This window comes from Pungitius pungitius, chromosome 7 (genome assembly GCF_949316345.1).
Source record: "Pungitius pungitius chromosome 7, fPunPun2.1, whole genome shotgun sequence".
In the NCBI taxonomy this organism is placed as follows: domain Eukaryota; kingdom Metazoa; phylum Chordata; class Actinopteri; order Perciformes; family Gasterosteidae; genus Pungitius; species Pungitius pungitius.
The window spans coordinates 7,721,039-7,745,954 of record NC_084906.1 but is presented as its reverse complement, the minus strand read 5'-3'; the positions used below and the strand labels follow the sequence as shown (position 1 = coordinate 7,745,954).

Genomic DNA, 24,916 nt, shown 5'->3' with positions numbered 1-24,916 from the left:
CAGTTACTGGCCTCTCTCCTGCTATTGGCTGGAAGGAGCTAATTATGCAAGGTAGTGAATCCCTGTGGGGGAGGTGGGGCCAAAAACTGAAAGAACTCCTTTGGCAGGCAGAATAGAGCTTTTATTGAGGATATTTCTAAGCTGACCATCAGGGACCAACTCGCTGGATTGTAAAAAAAAACAAAAAAAAAAACACACACACACGCACATCCCAGCGGAATCCCGCTGCTCCCCCTCTTTGATTCCTTCCCTCGTTTACTTCCAGTCAGACGGAGCGCAGCTCATGCAGTGCCCAGCAGCAAGCAGAATGCAAGGAATCTACAGTAGCCCCCCGTCTCCCACCAGGAGCCCCGTGCACTACTAAAGGACGAGAGAGGGGAGTCAGGGGAGGACTCACACTGCGCTGCTTCACAGAGAGGAACGCACGCACGCACGGTCTTGTCCTGTTCTGCTGTGCTCTCGTTGCCTCAGGTGTGCGCGCTCCTCCCTCCCCAGCTCCATCCCTGGGTGGCTGAGGCCATGGTGTTGGTGCTGCTCTCCCTGCTGCCCTGCTTCTGCACCCTGCTCTCCCTGAACCTGCTGCCTGGGGGGGAATCGGCCGTGCCTCTGGAGGACTTCTACCCCTTCGGCCCGGACATGGGGGACTCCGAGACCATCGCTCAGGACGACGGGGGCTCCAGGCTTGTGAAGATCTCCGTTGCTTTCCCCTTCTTTGGAGACAAGCACACGGGACTTTATGTGAGTACAGTGTGTGTGTGTGTGTGTGTGTGTGTGTGTGTGTGTGTGTGTGTGTGTGTGCTTCTTTTACATTACGACATTTGCACTTGGCAATTGAAAGTGACACGGTGCGGATTGTGTGAGCGCCTCGGGGACAGGAGGTTTGGTGCGCGGCCAGGTACCACACCGCTGCGCCCTCTGAGAGCGTGCTCATGCGTGCGCGCTCGCGAGCTGCGGTGTGGCACCTCATCCGTAGAAAGCCGTGGTGTGCTGGGGAAACGGTGGCGACCCCTGTCCTAGTGGGTGTACAGCGAGCCGCTAAAGGAAATTACCGTTTGTGTCCTCACAGTTTGCAGTTTGTTGCGGGACGGGAGGGTGAGAGGGGGAAGGGAGGGAGGGAGGGAGGGGGAGAGCGGACGGGACGAAACCGAAGGATCTTTGTTCTGTGCCGGGTTCGTTTCAAGGGAAGCGCACGACTTAAATCAACACCACCTGTTGTGGTTGACGCACCCGCGCTCTTTGCCCTCCTCCGCCTGCACGGGCACCGGAGCCCGAGGAACCGCTGGGCAAGGTCAAAGGTCACCTTTTGAATCCGATCATTTGCGCCAAAAAGGGTGAGGTCAGTCATTTTTGGGGGGGGGGGGGCTGCCTCTCCCGTGTGTTCTCCTGTAATAACAGCGACACGCGCTTAGGCAAATCAGACAAGACAAATAACGGGCAGGTTGTTCTTCGATTGAATTGATATCCCATTACGAGGAGATACCGATCAGAACACCTCACGTGCGATCTGGGATCCTGTGGCCTGCACTTCTGTAGTCACGCAAGGTGTAACCGATTGTGACAGGCACTTGAGATTACAGTCACGCTCGTTTGAAAGGCCGCACCTGGATCCATTAAACATCTTTAGCGCCACACGGGGATCGCTGCCACCACAGCGCTCCTTTGATCGCTCAGTATTCCGGGGAGAGGGGCTGCCTTTGTGGGGCAGCAGCTGGCCTCCCGCCGCATGGAAGATGGGGGAACCAAACTGAATTCATAAGGTCTGCCGCACTTTATGGTGATAAGTGATTCTGTGCAGTACGAAAACCCTCACAGGGGACCCCTTCAAGTCATATCAACAGAGTCTACCTGCACACCCCCGGTTCTGGTAACAAGGCTGTCCCTCTGTTATGGTTTGTTTCTGGCAGTTTTCACATGTTGCTGGGATCGCTCCTCCTCCAGGTCCCCCCCCCACTCCTCCCACGCCTCAGATACCATGGCAGGGGTCTTCCCCCTGGAACTGTCCAGCTGCTTTATCTGAGAAATGAGCGATCACTTTAACAGAACGCAGATGTATCTGCAAGGCTTCCTAGAGGCTCCCAAACAATGCAGTTTGCGGGTCAAACTTGCTGATGCCCAGATTAAAGAACATGGGGGACGATGTCCGAGCCCAGAGAAGAAGAAGCGCACGTTGAAAAGCAGATGTGAGAATAGATTGTTATGATCAAAGGGATTTATTAAAGATACATAAACTCATGGACAGAGGAAAATGTGTCAATGTGCCAAAATGTGTCATTGAGAGTATTAAAGTGTGTAAGATATTGTGGTGTTTCTCTGTGTTTAGGAAGAAACTACATTTAAACACAATCCAAATACATTTTTTATAAGGATCCTGCCAAGAACGTGCTAAAGTGTAACTGCTCTCTTCACAGATTGCACATCTGCTAGTGCTCATCTGCTCTTCAAAAGAGCTTCGACACTTCAGTTTGGGCCTTTTTCGTTCATTCACTTTCACTCACCACCATGTATGGCCCAAAGATGTGCACATCAAGCTATTCATTCTTTGTACTCTGCATGGGTGCTTTTTATGTGCACGTGCGGGATGAGCGATGCGGCTGAGTGATGTTAGAAGCGCTCGTTCCCCCGTGGACGAGCTCCGTCTGCGCGTACTTTAAAATGCCTTAAAGTCCGCGCTGTACTTCAAAGTAGCAGTTTGGCATTTTAGGCGATGATCCTCTTTTGGTGGGAAGTTAGGTGAGAGGAATGACGCTGCTCTCATATCGGCCTGTTAACCATAAAGCTGAGGCCCGGGAGATGATCAGCTTAGCTGAGCACCAACGATTGCAAGCTTGTTTGTGTTAAAACGACAAGTTGTGTCTTTACTGGAGGGTTCGTGTTTCTCGGCACAGCGCACTGACTTGGACTGGAGTCCCCGCTTGCAATGATGACAAGCCTCCAGCTAGTTTGTTTAGCCAACAAATACTTTTGTACATCTGACTATTGGCAGCAACACAAATAAGATTCCCCAAAATGTCAAGCTACTGCATAACGGCCAAAACATTATCTATTGTAACCACATACGTAAAGAAATCATGTTTTTCTTGCATTTTCTTCTCATTTCAGACTTTTTAACAGTAACGGTAAACAATACTGGGAGCTTGTTTGTTTAAACTGTTCACAATTTCAAAATGGTTTAATTCACTAAACTTACTTTTTAATATGACTTGCTGGAAATATTATTCCTCTGTAATTCCTAGCTATGTGCTTTGTGGATTTGAATTTTAGTTGGACACATTACGGCTAATCCTCCACACCGCTTGCCCCATGGAAGTTGTGTTAGAGTCCCTCCACACCGTCCCACAGAAGATTTCTTCCCTCAATCTCAACTCGTTGGAGAAAGGGATGAGGCGTGGCTGTACGGAGACAAGCCCAGGGCTCATTCTCTAATCACTTCCTTCGCTCTCCTCAAATAATTGCACAAGCTTGTAACTTTGAAACCTCCGTATTTGACAGGGAAAGCGAATGTTTTCCTGCGCTGATCCTCGGGCACCGGCTTCATTCCGGGGTTTGCTTTGGCTTGACTTGGGCCCGATGAAAGTTTATTTTTGTCCATAAAATGCTTGGCCCTAAAGGAAACCACCCAAGCAAAATCCTGGACATATCCGGCAGAAGAAGTCCCAAAAAAAACAACCGGGGAGTCGTAAGGTGGAGTGGCACCAGAGAGAGTGTGAGAGCAACAAATACAGGGCTGTGGGGGTCATTGGGGGGGGGGGGGGCGCTGCTTCTTACAGGGTTGGCTGATTGCTCCTCTCTCTGACCTTGGTCATGTAATAACAAAACACTAGGCAGCATTGAACCCATTCACACTGTCACATAAGTGTGATGCGCCCCCCCCCCCCCCCCCCCCCCCTTCCCTGAATTACTGCACTGGGGGAAATCCATGAGAGGAAGTCAAGTTCGTCCTCTGGTGCAGAGAAGAAAAGGTTGTGAGTCCTGTTCTAAACTCCTCCAAGGTCATTGGCGTGTCAACGCAGTCCTAGAAGATATGAACAAGTAAGAAATACACTTGTCTAAACAGTTCCAGATGCTTCTGCAGATTGGATTAGGCGATTAAACATATTTCAGCATCGGGGTATGAACTTGGTGTTCAGCGTGATTTCCTCCACTCGTTCTGCTGTAAGACGGGTCACTTGCAGACCGCCGCCACCACAGGTCTCTCATTAGTGGCTACGTGGGTGTGGGAGGCTTTTAGTTCATGTACGTCCAACCCTGTACCCTCTCTCCTATTTTTCTCCCAGTATCAGATGGCGCTCTCGCTGACCCCTGCATTGTGCCCCGGCATGTCGTCCACCCCCACCTCCCCTACACACACACGCACACACACACACACAGATTCCCGTTCTCACCACATCACGCTGATGCTGAGGGGAAGACTGTGGTCGGGCAATTAACTTAGCCCCTGTGCCGTGCCAAACAAAACTTCCTCTGGTGTTTTTACTGCAAGGTCCTTCAAATGATGGTTTTCATACATGCGGAGAGCAAAGGCGAGCCTTCACGCTGCAAGCATTACATTTAAGAAAAAACCCAGTAGCCGCGCCTTACAGAGAGACAGCTGTACTCATGTCTCCACAGCTGGGACTGGTAGTGTGTAGTACTAAGTGGTTCTAAGCCTTATGTTTGATAAAACCAAAAGGATTTCATTCTCACAGTCATCAGATGTATTGTATTGTAGATGTATTGACTCCTACAGCCACAAACATTCATCCAGAAGTAATTGATGGATAGATGAAGGCACGTCATGTGGATTCCACCATTCAGCCTGTGTAACTTTCCTCTCCACTCTGGTTTCGATGCTTTCGTCTGAGGATGTTCAAATTGTGATTGCATATCAGCTAATGTTTGCTTAAATGCTACTTCATAATTGAAAAAAACATTTAAGAACCACAGAATTCTCTTCATATTTTCTTTTCATCCAGAGACAGAGTTAGCTTTTACACTCTCTCTCCCCTTGATAACCTCCACTCCGCCCGAGACATTCCTCATTTACTTCCTGGAGACAATAAGTCGTACCTTTTCCCACAGCTCACAGTACGTCTTTTCTTTAAAAAATCCGTAAAACCTTGTTTTTAGCAAAGAAAGCTATCATTAACCAACTGTAATCTGCCCAACGCCATGCAATAACTATCAACTAGCTCGGGGACATTATGGATCATTTGGCCGGATCATCTACCCTTTGAGTTGTTGGAGACCAAATCAAAGCTAAAAGGAAAATGAATATTGGGCTCAAATTTGCTGTGTCTGCTTGGATGCTGATGTTTAGCTGATCTGTTGTGCTGGATGTGTCAATCAGTTTGCAAACATTTTAACCATAAAACTGGAGGAGGTGCTAATACTGTATATCACTGTGGGGTTTACAGCTTGTTCTGCTGCCCTCAAGTGGCTAGAAAGTAAATGAATGCAGCTTTAAGTGACATCAGAAATTCCCAAAAAGTAAACAATTTTCAATGCCATAATAAATCAATGAGAGCAACCAATGAATATTTTCATATTATATGTTATAATCTATAAAACAACGGAAATGCAAATTCCTCCCAATAGCTGTCCAAAATACAAAGATATTACTTTCATTAAAACCAGAAGATGCCCACCTTTGGTTTCTTCTCTAACGATCGATCAGTTGGAGTCCAAATCGCTTCAGCGCTGCACCACAGCTCGAGCTGTTAAAGTGGATCTTTCGGGAGCTTGTCAGTGCTGACTGTGCGTTTGTCAGAGGGGAGACATGTGCTCGAAGGGGAGACGTGGGCTCATTTATTTGGTTACTTGGCTGTTGGCAGACGTCTGTGGATTTAAAGGCCACGGACGTCATCCTGGCGTGAGGACTCCTTCCAGGGGTGCGAGCGGCAGAAACCTGGTTTTCTCAGCTGCTGTTATTCCACTGAATAAATGTAGCGTCTCTTTGCTTCATGGGAAGTGCAAACATCCTTTAGGGTTGCGCTCGCTGCTGTTTGCCCCCGCGAGGTCACAACACCTCCGTCCGGCCGCCCCCGCCCTCTTCTCCTCCCTCAGCCCGCACACACGTCGCAGTGGGGTCATCTGACATGTCGGATAAATTATAGAACTGTGTAATTCATCCCATTGGCGCGGCCTAACCCGGACCCTCCCCTCCTCTCTTCAGGTCAACAACAATGGCCTGGTGTCTTTCCTGAGGGAGGTGTCTCAGTTCACGCCTGTGGCTTTTCCCATCGCCGGGGACAGGAGGGTCGTGGCTCCGTTCTGGGCGGATGTGGACAACCGCCGAGCAGGGAGGGTCTTCTACAGAGAGAGCCGGGAGCCCTCCATCCTGAGCAGGGCCTCCCGCGATGTCAACATGTACTTCTCAGAGTTCCCCAAGTTCAACGCTACGTGGGTCCTCATCTCCACGTGGCACCAAGTTACTTTCTTCGGAGGCAACTCCCTGACACCGGTATGACTCACTCTTAACTTTACAGCTGTGTAGCAGGTAGTTCTCTAATCCTCTATGGAAGTTTGAAGTTGGTAGATGAGTGATTTTCCAAGCAGGAGTACTTCAGGGGGTAATTCCAGAAGGTTCGTGGAAAGATTGTGGCGAATCTCAATTAGTGTGAAAAAAACCCTGCACCTTCACACCTTGACCAAGCTGTCACACCACGTGTTGCCACTGAGAGGGAATGAACCAGTTCACAAGCTGTCAGAGAAGGGGAAACGCTAAAAGTACTGAATGAATGGCTGAAAGGTGGTAGAAAGATTGCAAACTCAAGCCAAGCCAAGAGTGTATGTCTCCAACCTCACAAAAACTTCAGAATCTGTACAGTTAAGATACGCAGTCGGATGCAAGCTTTATTACCGAAGCTTGAGGAAATCAGGAACGAGTTTAACTAAGTCTGTTCCCCTCTACGCAGGTAAATACTTTCCAAGCGGTGCTCATTACAGATGGAGATCTCTCCTTCACAATTTTCCAGTACAATAACGTCACTTGGACCACGGGCATGCATGCCAGCAGCGGGGGAAACCTGGCTGGGCTGGGTGGGATCGCAGCGCAGGTATGATCACACACTCCTTCCTTGCTCACGGTAACATTTGAGATGCTGGTGCAGTGGGATCCTTTCTTACTCGCTCTACAGGCAGGCTTCAACGCCGGAGACGGAAAGCGCTACTTTAACATCCCCGGCTCGCGCACGGCTGACGTGGTGAACGTTGAGGGTACCACCAACGTGGGCTACCCGGGGAAATGGGTCTTCCGTATAGACAATGCGAACGTGGAAGTGGGAAGCTGCAATGATTCCGGTACGACCTGCTTTCAGAGATTTGTCCTCCTTGTAGGATTCCTGCTACCTTCACCTCTCTCTCTCTCTCTCTACAGCATCGGTGTGCCCGCACCTGCGGCCGTGTCTGAACGGGGGCCAGTGCATCGACGACTGTATCACCGGAAACCCCTCCTTCTCCTGCTCCTGCCTGGCCGGCTTCACTGGCCGGCGGTGCCAGATCGGTGAGTTACGGTTGCTCCGGGGCGCTTGACACACACACACACACACACACACCCACACACACCGGCCAGGAAAAACAATGTCAAGTTAAAATAAAATCGATCGACGAGAAGAGTTCCCCCCAACGTGCCAGAGGATATTTCCTTCATACCCGTGTCAGCTTGATGCAAATCTGTTGAATTCTCCTCCGACAGAACCGTACGAGCTTTTCCTCTAGCGGATAGAGTCACATTGCCTCCTTTGTATTCCTCCCTGTCTCCTTAGATGTCAATGAGTGTGCCTCACGACCTTGCCAGAATGGAGGGACTTGTGAAGACCAGATTAATAGTTTCCTATGTCATTGTCCACCTGGATACACAGGGAGTCAGTGTGAAACAGGTACACAAAACACTCACCTGAAGGCTGGCATATACTGCAACAATACATCGTTACAAGTGCATATTATATTCCTTTATTTCTACCTTCTGTAGAAGCCACACAAACCCACATAGGTTTTTTTTCTAATAACAAAATAGCCCTCAAAACAATTTAATGACTGACTTTTATACTGTCAAAAACACCCCTCACATCTTCTCTGACCCTGTGCATGCACTACATGTAAGCTGAACGACCTGGAAAAACTGATTAATTGAGATATTTAGTGCCTTATTAAGCAGTTTATATTTTAGACAAATTTATTTGAAAATATCTTGGCCCAGTCTCTCTGGAGCTCCCACAGTCCAGCCTGTGGAGATGTATCAAGCCTCTTCTAATACCTTTCACAGCCAGGGGCACATACTTGCAGAATGAGTGCAGCAGCGTGGGGCGGATATATTAATCAGCTGAGTAAATATTCCATGAGCGTGTCTCTCTTTCCCTGTGTGTGTGTGTGTGTGTATGTGTGTGTGTTACAGACATTGACGAGTGCAAAGACAAACCGTGCCTCAACAACGCACTGTGTGTTCAAGGCACTGGCAGTTTCACCTGTGTGTGTGAACCGGGTTACACTGGTGTCCTGTGTGAGACAGGTGAGCAATGCTTTTTTTTACAGCCTGGGGGGGAAAGTGGAGGAAGTATTTTCTGCAGCTTTCTACATCTGACTCAGTCATCTTGACAGATGTGTATGTCTTAAGACTTCCTCAGTCGATCCACACAAACGGGTCAGAGTCGTGCTGGCGGTTCAATTCTTTTGTCACACAATGTAGCAGTGAACCACGGCGAGGTCAGGTTGCTTTTCCAAACGACATTAACTAACCTGCTCCCTCATTGTGGATGAAACCCGGTGGGGGATTGAATATATAACTTGCATCTGGTACATGAGACGGGATTACTGCTAACACCAGGCACCTGGTCAATGAAGCGCTCGGCTTTCAGGAGGGAAGTTCATTGCTCTCAATCCGACCGCTTCGGGACCAGAATCAGCAGCGGGTCAACGTCTCTCATCTGATTCGTTGGTTTTTGTGCTTCCTCCAGACATAAACGAATGTGAGCCGCAGCCCTGTCTGAGCGGAGGAGAGTGCATCGATCAGGTGGCCAACTTCACCTGTGTTTGCCCCGCCGCCTTCACCGGAGAACTCTGCGAGACAGGTGACTTTGATTTAACCTTTAACCTCACCTCTGGCAGAGAAGCTTGTTTATCTTTCAACAGGACACATCTGCCCTTGAGCTTTCCTCTTTGGTGTTTATGGACTTTGCTCCAAATTCAATTTTTTTCTGGTTGTTTTTATCAGCCACAGCCGCATATCAGGCTTATTGAGTATGTGTCGGTTGTGCCCCCCCCCCCAAAATACCAAATACATCTGGTGCTAACACATCCGATTTTATTTGTTCCTTAACTGTGATAAAATGTATTGCAACACAGGCCAAGATATTCACCCACACTATTATGTCTGTGATAAAATGATGTTGCAGATTGATTAGTCAGGCTGTCTTTATTACACTTCTACTATCATATATGTGCTGTGTTGCATCCTTCTGCAGGGACTGTTAATTTAGTTTAAAAGGGTTCATATATTTAGTTTAAAGTTAATTCATATAGCTTAATCGAAGCTGGCAAGATTTAACATTTTCTATAAATCTAGCCAAATAAATCTGCATAGCTACAAACCACCAGATGTGTGTGATCCTTTAACCCTAAAAGCACGTCCTTATCTCCCTCTCTCAGAGTTGGTGGTGCTGCAAGTCAATGCAACGGAAAACCAAACCGGTAAAATCTCCACTTCAGCTCTGCCAGTTTGCTTTATTTCACTCGCACTGTGATTCTAACGCCACGTCCCCCCCACCCCCCCCGCCCCGCATTCAGCCGTGTGCGAGGACGACGACTGCACTGAGCACCGGATTTGTGAAGACGCCGGCTCCGGAGCCTCTAACTGCACATGTGCTCCAGGCTTCTACGGTGACGAGTGTGAAGGTAGCGTACACTTCCTGCCTGGCTGGCGCTCACCGCAAGCTGCCGGGCAGGTAGCGAGCACGTTTTAACGTGGAGCTAGGCTATCCCACAGGAATTTGGAAGAAGCTGCTGTGATGATGGATTATTGTAATTATCAAAACTGTCGTGGGCTCGCCCAGTTTACTACGGGAACCAGTCGCTTGATGTTGCGAATATTCGCTTTATAGCACATTTTATTAGTTTACCAACAAGAGGAAGTGCTTTGTCTAGACTTAAAAAGGCCTGTTTATGAGGCAAAGCCAGTCTTTGGTATTCAGGTCATGTCTTCAGACAGAGCTTTTGAAATATGCATGCTTCCACACCGCTACTGGCTCCTCTGGAAGTCATCCCTCACACAGCTGCTGCTTGCATAACCATGGAGCAATTTGAACACTAAATATGTAAAACGCTCTCATCCTGAGCGGATGTTTCATACTTTCCTTCATAAATGCTTATTAAGCCATTTCATATTATGTGGGATGTGTGTATCACATTATATTTGTTTAAGGAAACAACTAGTGAGTCATTTAACGGTAATTCTGGCTCCTGTGGAAGATTAGTGTCACCCTCTGATAGCAGTTTTCTCTTTTTTCCTCCCCAAAAGTTATTCAATAGTATTTGAACTATTGCAAATGCATTCTACTGCTCCCCCTTGAGCTAAAATAACTATAAGTGCTTATATAGGCTCTCTTAAATCTCCCAAATACTTTCCTGCCTGGCTCACTTGGACGGCACAGTGGAAAAAGGAGCGCGATCCTCCGAGGAAGAGAAAGTAGAGGGACTCTGAAGAGCCTAATCAGGGCTCCCAGATCAAAGGGCCCGGGCCGCACAGGTGGCCAATGAAAGTGTCTCTCGCAAATTAACAATCCATTAATTCCCCTCGGGGCCGTGCATTCTGGTCACCAAATATGCTCCATATCATCAGAAAAATAAATCCCTCCACGGAGCTGCCGGGACATCAAAGGGGAAGCCTCTCCTCTGCTGCGATACAGCCACGTTCTTTGATCCGCCGCTGCAATTAGGAAGGAAAGGGCAAATAGAAAACATTCTTACAATTTGTACGGAGCGGATGTGCAGCGCGCTGACTGGTAATCGTCCCTGCACTAAGCACATGTGTTAAACGTCCTAACCTGCGCCTGTGTTTACAGGCAATACTCAAAAGGGGCAGGCAGGCAGGCAGAGGCAGGACTCGGGGGGTTCCAAAAAAAATCCAAAATCTTAAAAACAAGTGGACAACCCGCCGACAGGGTCCAGGGACATACACCAACAACACGTAATGACGCAACACGAGACGAGAGACTGACAGGGCTTGAATACACAGGGGAGGTGCAGGTGATTGGACACAGGTGGAAACAATCATCGACACTGCAGACAATCACAGGGGAAGACGGGACAAGGCAGGAAGTGAAGTTACCCCAGGGACACAAGAGACATGAAACTACAAAATAAAACAAGACATGAACCCAAACCGTAACAATTACCTCTCTCTCTTCCTGTGTGTCTGCAGAGGAATGTCTTTGCCAGAATGGGGGTGTCTGTGTGGACATCAATGGGACGTGTAAATGCCCTTCGGGCTACACAGGACTCTACTGTCAGTTTGGTGAGATAATACATATAATCCCATCGGGTGTCTCGCATGAGCTTGGACTAATATAAAAAAATATATAAAAAAAGAGAAAACGTGGGTCGCTGCAAGATCAATGCCTTTCTCTCAGAAGTAACCCAGACGCCATGCAGTAACAGCAGGCCATGTCCCGATGGCGGCCCGTGTTTGGAGTACGGAGGGACCTACCTGTGCACGTGTCAGACTAGCGCAGCAGAGCTGGACCACAAGGACTTCTACCCCTATGGTAAGGCACCGACCAAACAACGCGCTACTTCTAAGCCATGTGTCCCTGCTCTGTGAGCAGCTGGTTTCTACGGCGACAAACCCAATTTTTAAACAAACTGGTTTTGACATGTGCCGCTTTCTATTTCAGAGGGAATGGTCACATTTGCAGTTTGCATTTACCGTGTGGAGAGAAAAAAGATTTAGCATTTGATCCTATCATAAAATGACAAATAATCCATGTTTTTTTTCTTCCCAACCAAGCCCTCATGCTCGAATGATTTTAAAGAGGTTTCTCAGAGCAATGGAACACAGTCAAGTCTCGGTGTGTGTGTTTCAGTACAGCCCCGATCGGTCTGCGACTCCTCTCCGTGTCTGAATGGAGGCTACTGCTACGAGCGCGATGGAGGCTACACCTGCGAGTGCAAATACGGATACTGGGGGAAGCACTGTGAAAAAGGTAGCACTATTGATCAAAAAAGAGATAAACACACTGGAATAATAACTTTGTGCCTCTGTCAAAACCTCCTTCAGACTTGTGCTTTATTACACCGGGCTCAAACCCAGCCTTTAATGCACCAGGAAACCTGCCATTACTCGTGAAATATCACAGCGCCAAAAGGCTTATGACAATTTGTACTTATGACTGAGTTATGACCAATCTTTTCCTAAATGATGACTTGCATTACACTGTGCATGAAGGGATTTTTTTCCCGATTACAAGCCGGCCTCTTGCTTCAAGGATTCCCTTCTCCCTGTCTCTCCAGTCAGACTCAATACCTGTGCTTCTGGCCCCTGCCGCAATGGAGGCTCCTGCAAGGAAGAGGCAGGCAGCTACAGATGCGTGTGTCCTTACAGATTCACTGGAAAACACTGCGAAGTGGGTGAGTGCCGCCCTTTGAGTAAGATTCAAAACATTTGTACTCAATGCACCAACGTTTTGTTTTTTTTGCGAGGAAAGCCATCAAATCCCCAGAATCTCCCTGGGTGCTTTGAGTAACAAGTCACAGAGCTGGGAGTGGTTTTATACTCTGATCTCAACTTTATTTTGCTGCAGTCACGGAAACGCCTTTTTTTCCCTCTGGGGAACATCATCAAATTAGAAAACGTAACTCAGAGCAGTGCTGAAATGTTGACACATGCTTTTATTACAAGTCCCTCAGATTACTACAACACTCGTTCCATCTGGCTGCATACTTGTCCCTCCACCAGCGACTGCCTTTCATTTTATTATCAACAACCATCTGATCTTCCACCGCCTTTCCTCTGAGACGTGCATTTAGAAGTGGCTGTTCTGAATGGCTCCGAATGGTGGAATACCTCCTCCTCCAAGTCGAGTTGAATTGTAATTTTCTGTATTCATACCTATATCCCTATTTTACAACAAGGAGGCTATTTTTATTTTTCCCTTTGGCTTATTTGTTTGCTAGCCCGCTTATCTACAGAAAAAACGACTTGCATGGGGCGAGGAAGAACCCATTCAGTTCTGGAGCTAATCCGGTTCACGCGGCGAACACAGTGATAATGTTTTTTTAACTTTTGTTAACATTGCGAGTTATGGAATTTGGCTTTATCAGAGGTCTGCAATCCCTGAGGGACATTGAGGTCTTTCCTATCATTATCATAAAAAAGTTACTCATTGTTTATTTTTGTTTTGATCATAATGACGTAGTGTGTATGTTTTTTTTTGCAGGGAAGCCAGACCCCTGTGCCTCCAGCCCGTGTCGGAATGGGGGAACATGTTTCCACTATATAGGGAAGTACAAATGTGAATGCACAGAGGCCTTCAGCGGCAGGCACTGTGAAATAAGCACGACGTCCGTACAGACCCTTGCAGGTGAGCAGACAGACCACAGAGCGGTGTCCAGATCTCGGCCTTGTTGCTGCAGTTTGTGTTACACTGACTTTGATAGATTGGCACTAGCAGGGTGTGGTGGGCTGCCTTAGAGTTTCTGTGCCTCCTGACTCACACGTTTGTTCCAAATCAATACTCTCCAGTCCCACCTTTTCCTCTCATCACTGCTCATCCTCATCAGGTCAATCTAATCAGACATATTAACTCAACATACATTCATATGTCAAGGGAATCCACATAATTCCTAGTAACAAATTAAATATTATGATTTGTAACCAAAACGGAAAATATGTCTGCAAAACAGGGGATATCCTGAGCTGTACAGTGGAGAGATACTGGCTTTCCATCTGCAGATAATTTTAGCAGTGTTGCTGCAGCAGACGCCCCGCATTTACAGATATAGGGCGGCTACAGGACCTATATAAAGTACAAGCGGATGATCCATGTCTGCGCGCTCCAACAGCACGCTAGAGATAATTTTAGGAGGCTAAAAGCAGAGAGGCTGCATGGAAAACACCTTGGTTGCTGTTAGTTTGTTCCTGGAGGACCTCCTTTGAGCTCCGACGTTTGTGAACTTGCGTCACAATACGGCCGAGCCCTCGTTAACAACCTGTTTGTATTCATTTCAGAGCTTGGCTGCGGCCCGCCTCCACAAGTAATGAACGCCGAGGTGCAGTTCTCCTCAACAACAACTGGCTCCATGGCTGTCTACATATGCCAGTTAGGCTTCAAATCCGTGCCCAGAGCCACACAGAGCATCTGTGGCATTCAGGGGGACTGGAGCCAACCACCCATCTGTGAGGGTCCGTAACACACATTGGCACATGAACACACACGCCGAACCAACAAACGTCTTTTAATGATCCCCGGAAATGTCTTCATTCCTGTCACTGCAGAGGTCAATGAATGCCTATCACAGCCTTGTCTTAATGGCGGTACGTGTCAAAACCAGGTCGGATCCCACCAGTGTGAGTGTGCTGATGGCTTCAGTGGAAGCCGCTGTCAGACAGGTAGAGCCTGAACTTCGTCGTCTGGTATTTAAACGTAACAATTAAAAAAACACACACTTATAGCTTCATGTTTGTGTGTGTGTATCTTCTCCCCTTAGTAGACATAAAGAAATGCCTGTCGGAACCCTGCGAGCACGGGGGGACATGTGAGGACCGGCCTGGCTCCTACCTGTGTCATTGTTCTCAAGGCTTCAAAGGCCAGAACTGTGAAATCGGTACAATTTGAATTCAATCTGTTGCTTTACTTTTGAAGCTCATACATCGAGTTTTACTGTACAGGACCGCTATCACATTCTACTGTACATATCTGTGTGCAGAGCAGGATGGCTGTGAGTCCAGCCCTTGTCTAAATGGAGGCGTGTGTCGCGCTTATAGACGGAATTATTTGTGCGCATGCAAAGGCGGCTTCTTTGGGGACCAGTGCCAGATGTGTAAGTAGCTTCGTCAAAAGCAAACCTGCACTCAGTCAGCCAAAGACGTGAACCTGGCTGCACTAACCGCTTGTGTCTGTCGCCCCCAAGTGGAGAACCCGTGCGTACTGCAACCTTGTGGCAACCGCGGCCTCTGCAGGAGCGACAAGAGAGGGAACTACAACTGCTTCTGCCGGGTCGGACACACGGGCAAAGACTGTGAGAAAGGTCCGTGAAGTGTCACCCCTGTGCGCTCGGTAGCTTATCGCCTGCCCCGTAAAGGTCTCTCTGTTGTTAATTGAACTTATGAATTTGACATGTGAGGTCGTCACTGTTCCCAGACCTGTTGCCTCCCTCCGGTCTTCACGTGCTGCGCGTGGAGGAGAAGGAGGTGGAGCTGCGCTGGGACGAGCCAGAGGCCTCACACAGCACGGTCAGCGGCTTCCTCGTCACGTACGCCCCCCTCGGCCAGAGGGACCCCAAAAGTGACCTGCTGGAGAGGCGGCAGTCTTCCCACGTCATGCGAGGCCTGGTGCCCGGCATGCTGTACAACATCTCCACCTTCTCCATCAAACGCAACACCGACAGCAACACCGACAACAGTCAGCCTGCCACCGCACTTATACGCACCAGTGAGCACGCTTTTAAGGCCTTCTTAAGAATTTGTCTGTGTGCGCGTGTGTGTGTGCGAGCTTTCACACGTGTGTTTTCTGTGCCAGGACCTCAGCCGGCGGAGCAGCTGCAGGCCGTCAACGTGTCCTCCTCCCAGGTGTGGCTGAGCTGGCTGGTGCAGGCGGCTCACCACGCAGCCGTCAGCAGGGTGCACGTGTCTCTGACGCCCTCCGATGGCGGCGAGGCTCGCACCGCCGTGCTCAACGCAAGCGCCACGGAGCACACCTTCAGGTGAGGCGCTACCGATAGCTTGCAAGGTGATGCACCGCCCTGCAGCATCGCGCGCGTTCACTAAACGGTGCTGATGCTGCACTGTGAACGTCCCTGGGTGGAGGGACTTTCGAGCCAGCAGAGGGCGCTTTTTAATCAATGATTGAGGCTCTCAGCAGCGTCATGAGGACGAGGAAGTCAGGTATCCTTTGTTTGCTGGAGTGCCATTTTCTCTCTGTCCCCTAGTTCATTAGTTCCTGGTCAGATGTACACAGTGGATGTGATGACCCAAAGTGGAATCAGACCAGACGAGTTTCCTTCCACCAGCCACTCTGCTGGACCACTGGAATTCTGGACAAGTAGGTCACATGTCATCATGCAGAAGTTATTACAACAACAATAACCCCTGATTAGATCCCAGTGTCTTTGGCGTATTTCCAAAATACACTGATTTCATTCATGTGGAAAGTTTGTAGACGTTAGTCATATGTTTTATATAATCAACACAATGGTGTCACAATTTGGAATTATCGTAAAATATTCTTCTTGTCAGCATCTAGCCTTTAGTCCCCAACTTCCCTGTGCATCATTCTTGAAACAATGTGACCGTCTACATGTGTTTTGTCCCCCAGGACCTCTCCCCCCACAGAACCTCTCCCTGTCCCACGTGACCTCTAACTCGGCACTCATCAACTGGAGCCGGCACCCGAGAAGCGCCCCAGATGGCTTTGTGGTCAACGTGACCCGCGGGTTGAACACCAGGAGTCGCTTCCTTCCCAACGGGAGATTAGGATCGTATACCCTGCGCGAGCTGACCCCGGGACAGAACTACTACGTGGCCCTGACGGCGGTGAGGAGCACCGGGCAGGAACAGATCCACAGCTTCCCTCAACACTTGGCCTTCGCTACCTGTGAGTGAAACCATGGTGCTGATGTTTGCGCCGCCTTCTTACCATGGAAGGTGGCCGCAGAGAGGATTTCTGTTGTGCTGACACTGAGAGAGGTTGCTGTTTACTGGTTATATTGTTTTCACAGTTTTGTGGATTGAAACATGGAGTAGCAGTTCAGTTTTTAAGTTTTGATGCCTCTTTCCAGAATGGCAAATGGACCACAATCCTGTTCAATACCTGAATTGTGATAATGATTATTTACATTGATATACAAATTATTAATCCAGAATAAAATACAGAACTGAAGAAAATTAATAAAAGAGAAGTAAAAGAGAAAAAGCAATAGTGATATTAAAATTGTTAGTAAAATAAATATATATAGATACATATATACATTGTTGTGAAAAAGTATTTGCTCATCAAACTCATTTTTATTGGTCAAACTAAATACAAAATGCATTTTTTGAATGAAGGTAAAAGAGCTACCCAAAGCTACCTGGCCTTATGTGAAACAGTAACTGCCCCCTAACCATAATACCTAGTTGGCTCCCATTGGCGGCAACAACTGCCATTAACGTGTGTGATAACCGGCCATGACTCTTTCACAGAGCTGTGGAGGAATTTTGGCCCACTTCCCTTTGCAGAATTGTAGTGATTCAGGCACAGCTGTTTAAGGTCATGCCTCAGCATCTCAATGTTATTTAAGTCCAGACTTTGGCTAGGCCACTCCAAAGCTTTCATTTCTGTTTTTTGCTATTTGGAGGTGGACTTGCTGGGGGGGTTTGGGATCATTTTCTTGCTGCAGAACCCAAGTGCTCTTGAGCTTCAGCATACAAACAAACACAAACAAATAGCCGGATATTCTCCTTCAGGAATTTCTAGTAGAGACCAGGTAGTGCAGGTCACTCCCCCCACCATTGGTGACTGTTGGTATGATGTGGTTTTTATGAAATGCTCAGTTACTTTTAAGCAGTGTTCATTTCGTTAACAAAAACTATGCCAAAAAATGTTCATTAACGACCTTTTTCCCATGACTAAAACGGATTTAAAAAAATAAAAAACTATGACTAAATTAGGGCCGGGACTCGATTAAAAATATTAATCTAATTAGAGGCTTTGTAATTAACTAATTGGAATTAATCGCATTTTAATTGCATAAATATTTGACCTGAGAACAGTGAGAAGTAATTTTTTTTACATGGATTTTTATTTTTGTTCAACCAATTCCAGCAGACAAGTGTAGAATAGCATATTTAGAAATATAGTACTTTCAGAAATTCAGGTAGCCTATAGGTAAGTAGACCTTCTGTAAACTATGTTTTTTTAAGTAGACCAATACTTTCAAGTACATTCAGAACATTGGTTATTTTTTCAGACGTGGACTTAGTTACCCTGGTCCTTAAACCAGTCATCTGGTGCAGTGTGGGTTGGGTGTGGGTCCTTGTAACGTCCACGCTAGCTGCTAATTGTTTTGCGTTCAGGTGATACTTGAGGCTCGATGTGAATTCCTTGTTGCACAGCTTGCACACAACCATGCTCTTATCGACGCTTCCATCCGTGTGTTTATTATAATAAGATTTCCCATTCACGGGGCCAACCGACAAGGTCTCGTCAGCTTCTTCGTTCATGTTCACTGTGGTTTGTTGTTGTCTGAAGTCATGAACGCTAGTTGGTGCTCCAGTATAATCGGTCCCCCCGAAACTCATCCAGTGAGAAACGTTCCGTGGTGCAAAAAATAAGTGTAAAAATGCGTAGAAAATGTTTAATGTGTTATTTTTTGTGTAATTAATTAATCTTAATTCACATTGTAATTAATTAATCATAATTAACGCGCTAAAGTCCCGGCCCTAGACTAAATATATTCTAACTTTCGTTGACGAGATGAAAATGTTGTCACGATACTTTTGTTCCCCTCGCATGCACCAAAGAGACATGGGCAAAGTACGGCCTCCAGTACAGCCGTTATTAAGTGTCGTGATGACATCATCCTCGAAGCCAGATCGCTTGGGTACTGTGGGGGCAGCGGACCGCGACGACTATTTTACACGTCGGAGAGTTTGAGTGTGCGCTTCCTTGGTTTAGATCAGCTGTCTCAGTTTACACACGTGACAGGTGGAGGGAGGCTTTTGATAGAGCTGCTCAGTGCAGGTGAAGGATGTGGCGGCACAGAGCAGGGGGAGGAAAACCCGGAGTCATGAAACCAAAAAATAGAGGAGAGAAAGAGAAAGAAAAGACAGTTGAGAATGGCTGGTTCATGATCCAACCCCAAAAAGAATGCATTGCACCGATTGTAGGACGTTAAGGGGTCTCTTTTGTTGGGACAAGCAGTAAAGGACCATGACGTTTCTGTTGGTCGAGTCAAAAGCATCGCGAGTAAACAGACCAAGACAACAAAGTGTTGCGTTTAGGTCCCTGGTTCTCATGAAGTCAGCGGAGCTTTACATCCTTGCAAATTTATTAAATATCCTTGCAAATAAATGCTTTGCTACTTTTTAAAAGCCAAATCCTTTCATGTAATGATGTTTCACATGTCATTTATATTAGCTCACATAAACACTTCATCCATTTGTTTCTGGCCCCTCTGTCAAATCTTAGAGCCCATTGTGGCCCATGAGTCAAAAGGTTTGCCCCCCCCCTGCTATAAATCTATCTTATAGGAGGGATATCTAATGGACAACCTAAGTACTGTAAGCTAGACTATTTTGCAGCTGTAGACACAACACAGGGGGTCTGGGCCTGAGAAGGGAAGAAAAGGAGTTTAATATGGCTTTTAAATGTGACTAAAACTAGACTAAAATGTAATTAGTTTTCGTCAACTAAAACAAGACTAAAACTAAGAAGGATTAAAATGACTAAATGTGACTAAAACTAACATGCATTTTTGTCTAAAGGACTAAGATTAAATCAAAAATAGCTGCAAAATTAATATAGTTTTTAGGCCAAATGTAACAGGCACCTTCCAAAAAGTTGCACTTTGGTCCCATTGGGCCTCAGAATATTGGCCCAAAGGGCTTGTGGATCAGCAAGATTTTTTTTTGCAAATGCGAGACCTCTGACCTCTCCAGGGTTCTCTGGTCCCAAAGCCTTCAGAACAGCTCTGTAGCCATTTCCACACTGATGCATGTCAATTACTTTGTTTCTCATTTGTTCTCGAATTTCTTTAGCTCGCTGCATGATGTGACTTTCTATCCTACGCCTAGTCAGACTGGTTCTATATCAGTGATTTCTTGATTCAACAGGTCTGCCAGCTACTGAAGACTTTCTCACAGAGGTTCGGGCTAGCTGCTTATCACTTAATAAAATCATCATTTACATACTAAAACATTTAAATGTGATGAAAATGCAAAAGAAAACCAGAAAGGTGGCAAATAATTTTTCTGAAAGCTAAATACTAAACATTGGATGGAATACAAATAAAATTAAGAGTAAACTAATAAAAAGTAAAGGATAAAAAAGGAACACCTTCTGTTTCTAAAAGGAACTGAAGAAAGTCCAGAAAGAAAGACCCTCATATTTTCTTAAGTCTGGCTCATAAACCTCCTGATGTTAAATAACTCAAACATGTCCTTTAACCTAGTGCCAATGGTGGCCAGATCAGGGAGAAGAGAGAGGCCAAGCGGGACAGGACCAGGACCTCAGGTGGTCCGCCCACTCCCCCCATCTCAGCCTCAGGACCGAGGAGGCACGACACAGACAGAGAACTCTGAGGAGTTACCCAGGTACACGAGGACCGATGGGAAGAATGTGTTTACAACTTCTAATTCAGCAGATAAAGAACGACTCACATGTTGTCCACGCTGCAGGTTCACAGAACTCCTTGACCGACGGGGAAAGATAACAACCAAGTTCACTCACCCGCCTCGAAAAGCAGTTAGACATCGCACTAGTAAGTAAGAGTGAATCACATGACTCAACCATGTGATCAACCTTCAGTGAGTCATCGCTACAGTTTCTGAAATATTTGATGTGCTGAATACAATTCAAGTGATTAGTACATTTTCTCTTTTCAAGTTTCTGTCTAATCCTTTTCTCTTCATGTCACATCTCAGGTTTATAATGAGAAACTGTTTTACAGATGTTATCTTGTGCTCTGGAGAATAAACTTTTTGAAACTGCTCGGCCCCTTTTAATGACGCTACACCAATGATGTCATAATATGATTTTGACCATTTCATAAAGTCTGTAATGTTTCTCGTTTGATACATTGAAACCTTTGACCTGTCTAATATAAAATGACTTCTAAGTATTGCTGTCATTCATTTATGGGTTTTCATGTGGATCCGTGACAGGGTTGTTTTCCCTTGCAGGACCTGAACCAGCGACGAGATTAGAGAAGATGGAGGAAACAACCAACAAAATCAGCCTCGCACTTGAGATTCAAGAGGGATTAAGAACGAAGCCTGGTAGGTGTTTTTTAGTGGCCCACGTGCCCTCCTAATCGTTCCCAGCTGCTGTGGTGCAGCGACTACTTATTAGTACTTATTAGTGTAATTAATCATTGGGCTTATGTGCGTTTGCCAAGCGCTGTGATTGAAATATCAATGAGGATGCAAACCCTTAAAGACAGGATGTTGGACTCGGGGAAGATGAAAAAAACAACTCAAAAGGAGAAGGGGGTGTGTAACAGCTGTAGGTAATGTGGAGTAGTAGGCCTGAAACTCGAGAGCCATTCTCATTCTGTACTGTGGATGTTGACGGCAGCTGTTGTGTTGTAGCGCTGCCACAGGACTGCCGCGGTCTGCCCTGCCACAACGGGGGCACATGTGTGAGCCACGGCGACTCCTTCATCTGCGACTGTGCAGCCGAGTTCAAGGGCAGACAGTGTGAACTGTGTAAGTTGATGTGCTTCCACTCCACTCGTTCACAAACACTTGATGATTAAATGAAAACTCAACAAGCCCCAGTTGTTCTTACCTGGATATGTTGAGAAGTCTTGGTTACAGCGCGCACAGACACATTGATACCAAAACGTGTTGTGAAATGACTGAATATCTACAATTATGTCTTCAGCTAGTACTTCATAGTCCAAATTTTTAAAAAGTTGATTGGTATCTCGTATGCCCAGTTGAGTGAAGGATATTCCGTCCTGAAAACTATAAAAGTACAGAGCACACTCCAATGGTCCAAATACAAAAAAGCAAGCTTACAGAGACACTCCAAGTAGCTTATAATGATGCCATGAGAAAATCACCGACGAGGCCAAGATGGATGTTAATACTTTCCTAGCCCTTTTAAGAAATGATATTTATAAATGTATCTGCCGGGTTAATATCTCTGGAAAAGCAGTAATCTTGGGTTTATCAAACATTCATAAGGCATTGGTAGGTCTATGTACTGTATTTTTGTATTAGAATTTTTGTACAACCTGGACCTTAAGTCTGGAATAAACCCGTGATTGATTGATAATAAGAACCATAGTTCTCACATAAACTCAGGGACTGAGATGACGTTCTATGAGATCCAAACCTAACCCCTTACTCCCAAACAAAGGGGATCTGTGAACAGAGCTGTGTAACAATATGAGGCTGATCCTGGTAAGGACAAGGGGTTGATGAAGCTGTGCACGAGGAGACACTGGACATCCCCTCACCCCTCTTCTCTCCACCTAAACATGCAGCGTCAGTTTGTTTAAACATTCCTTTCCTAAAAGCATCCATCAGGCTCCGTCCCACATGACTCCTAAACCATCCAGCAGACTTTTTCACGTTGTAAAGAACATCTGGAACTCACTCTCTCTACGTTTTGCAGTGTGCCAGAGAGTGCCTCACCCCTGCACCCGACTCTACTCGGAGACCAAGAGCGTGCCCGTCTGGGAGGATGGAGTGTGCCACTACCTGTGAGTCCATCGGGCCGTGCATGCTCCTCCTCATCACAGGGGGTTGAAGGAAAGCAGAGCTTGTTTGTGACTAAAACGGATCGGCGCTTTGTCCTTCGCAGGTACCAGAGGACGTACAAAGTACAGCAGGATGTTTGTTATCGAGAGATTTGTGAACCGACGCCTCCAAAGAAAAGTCCAAGTGAGTTCAAAGACAGGATTTAACAAAGGTGGTGTTAGCAAAGAATCCAATGCAACTCCTCTCACACGCAAATATTCTCTCCCCTAACAGTCCGAAGAACCAACAGACAACAATAAAAGGTCTGTTTCATTCATGCAATGTCCCCTCCACGGGAATGCACGACATTTCCAACTAAATGTTCTTTTTCTCTCATTTCTAGAGCGATGAATGGCCGTCATCACTGGCACCTGAAAAGCCCAAACTTCACATTTTGTGTTTTTAATCTACTTGAACTAATTGATTATGTCCTGAGAAACATTTTTTTAGATCCAGATCATCATTCATGTGGAAATAAGGCTGTTGTTGTTGTTGTTGTTGTTGTTGTTGAGCGCCACACCTCGTGAGAGGACTTCAGTGGATCAGGTTGATTTTACGCACAAACACACAGATGTTGACGCTAAGCGGCCAGCTGTGCCGCATGGGAGACCCGATATACCTCATGTCCACGCTGACACATTAGGAGAGGTTTGTAGGATTTGTGATTCAGCTGCAGATGTTGTCCCTCAGGTAAAAAAAACTGTAGTGTTCCCAATCTTTTTCTCATCCCCCCCCCCCCCCGGCCCTCCCTCCTTATAAAGACGATGGGAAGCGTATGCTCTGTCCACACTCCATGAATTCATCTCTTGCTCTGACAATGGCGCAGTGTTTTCTGCGTATAAATATCTTTGCGTCCTAGCAGGCGTCACTGCTCGCTACGCTGTACATAGTGTTCATAGGCCATTTTGTAGGTGAATATTTTAATAATAAAAATGTCAAAATGTGTTGTGCTTCCTGTGTCTCCTGGATTATTTCTTAGAAAGTGGACAATATTTTTTTATGTAATCACTATATTTTTGTTCAGTTTGTGATGCCCTCAACAGAAGGTCAATCCCTAATTGTGGTGCCGATCATTCAATGGGGGAGTCAGCCGCAGTCGTAACTTGAGACCACCTTCGGTGCAGTCAAGCCAGTTGCGATGGCAAGGTGGGGAAGTCTCAACTTGTCTACCCCCTTTCTTCTGGTGTCTGTGCGCGGGCTACAGCCATCTTTGAACACAGACTTCTATTTGATCTCAACTACACCCTTGTTGCGGGATGGCGTCTTGCACATATGTGATGCTTCCACGCTGACAAAATCTGTCCATTATGAAACATCACATGAACAATGTTGTTTTTATAGTTTATGGTGGGAAGAGAAACCAAAGCCTGTTTGACGCATGACTACAGGAAGGTTGTCAGTTATACTTACAATATAAAATACTTACTCTTGAAGTCAATTATGTGTTTAATAAGAGTCTATAATGTTGAGTACCTGAAAAAAAACCTAACTAATGGTAATCCACTTGCAGGCAGATACATGGGACAGCACATTCTCTGCTTAACAAAATAACAGGGCTGAAACCTTGCATCACCAGAGCTCTTCTACATCTTAGGCCTCCTCATACAGAGAAGTCAAACGTTACTTGGAAAAACCTACATAAGAAACTACAAAAGCAGATGCTTGCATGCAAAGCAGAAGGGGTTTGCTGAAGGACTTCAGTAAAATGATATGCTGTGTACTTTACAATCACAAGATCTCCATCCTGAAAATCACCTGGGAAATCACCGGAAGACCAAACTAAGGACAATCCTTAGGAAGAATGCTGTTTATCCCTCTGGTTGAATTCCAGGTGTTTGGAGGCTCCCGGTCGTCTAGATTCTTACACGTGTGTATTCTACATAGACCACATACGTTTAGAATTGTCTAGTCATTTTGTCTTGGTTTTTCACCCAAGATAAAACAAACAGGTTAGTTGGCCAATACATTCCACTGTTCACATTGATGCTGATATGACTTCTAAACCAGACACCAACCAAAACCTTACATGCACTCAGTTTAATAAAGTCCTTCAATAAAAGCTGATGTCTTACTATTAGTTTTGCACAGATGAAGCACCCCCCCCAACGTATCTCTAAAAAAGGCGAACTTGTCATTACATTTCAGAATTTGCATATGGACATCTTTTGGATAATCAACCCACTCCAGATTTGTGGTTTTTGTGAGGCCTTCAGGGAACCTCGGAAAATGTGTCATATTGTTCGTGCCATTGCTTACTCCTGCCCACTATTTCAATTCGAGTGC

At 46.3% G+C, this 24,916-nt stretch overlaps 1 protein-coding gene across 1 annotated transcript; it reads left to right on the top strand.

The window, feature by feature from the left end:
* Positions 1-91: 91 nt before the first annotated feature.
* Positions 92-23,540, top strand: sned1 (sushi, nidogen and EGF-like domains 1). The gene is made up of 32 exons (XM_037470701.2): positions 92-738; positions 6,152-6,439; positions 6,894-7,034; positions 7,116-7,278; positions 7,355-7,480; positions 7,743-7,856; positions 8,372-8,485; positions 8,931-9,044; positions 9,622-9,663; positions 9,760-9,867; positions 11,393-11,485; positions 11,601-11,735; positions 12,054-12,173; positions 12,481-12,597; positions 13,407-13,550; positions 14,198-14,371; positions 14,465-14,578; positions 14,677-14,793; positions 14,896-15,009; positions 15,100-15,216; positions 15,330-15,620; positions 15,708-15,891; positions 16,117-16,229; positions 16,503-16,781; positions 20,338-20,479; positions 20,564-20,646; positions 21,068-21,163; positions 21,476-21,592; positions 22,509-22,596; positions 22,698-22,777; positions 22,868-22,896; positions 22,977-23,540. Exons 1-31 carry the CDS (start codon positions 520-522, stop codon positions 22,891-22,893), a joined length of 4,173 nt encoding a protein of 1,390 aa, XP_037326598.2. The 5' UTR covers positions 92-519; the 3' UTR covers positions 22,894-22,896; positions 22,977-23,540.
* The last annotated feature ends 1,376 nt before the right edge of the window (positions 23,541-24,916 follow it).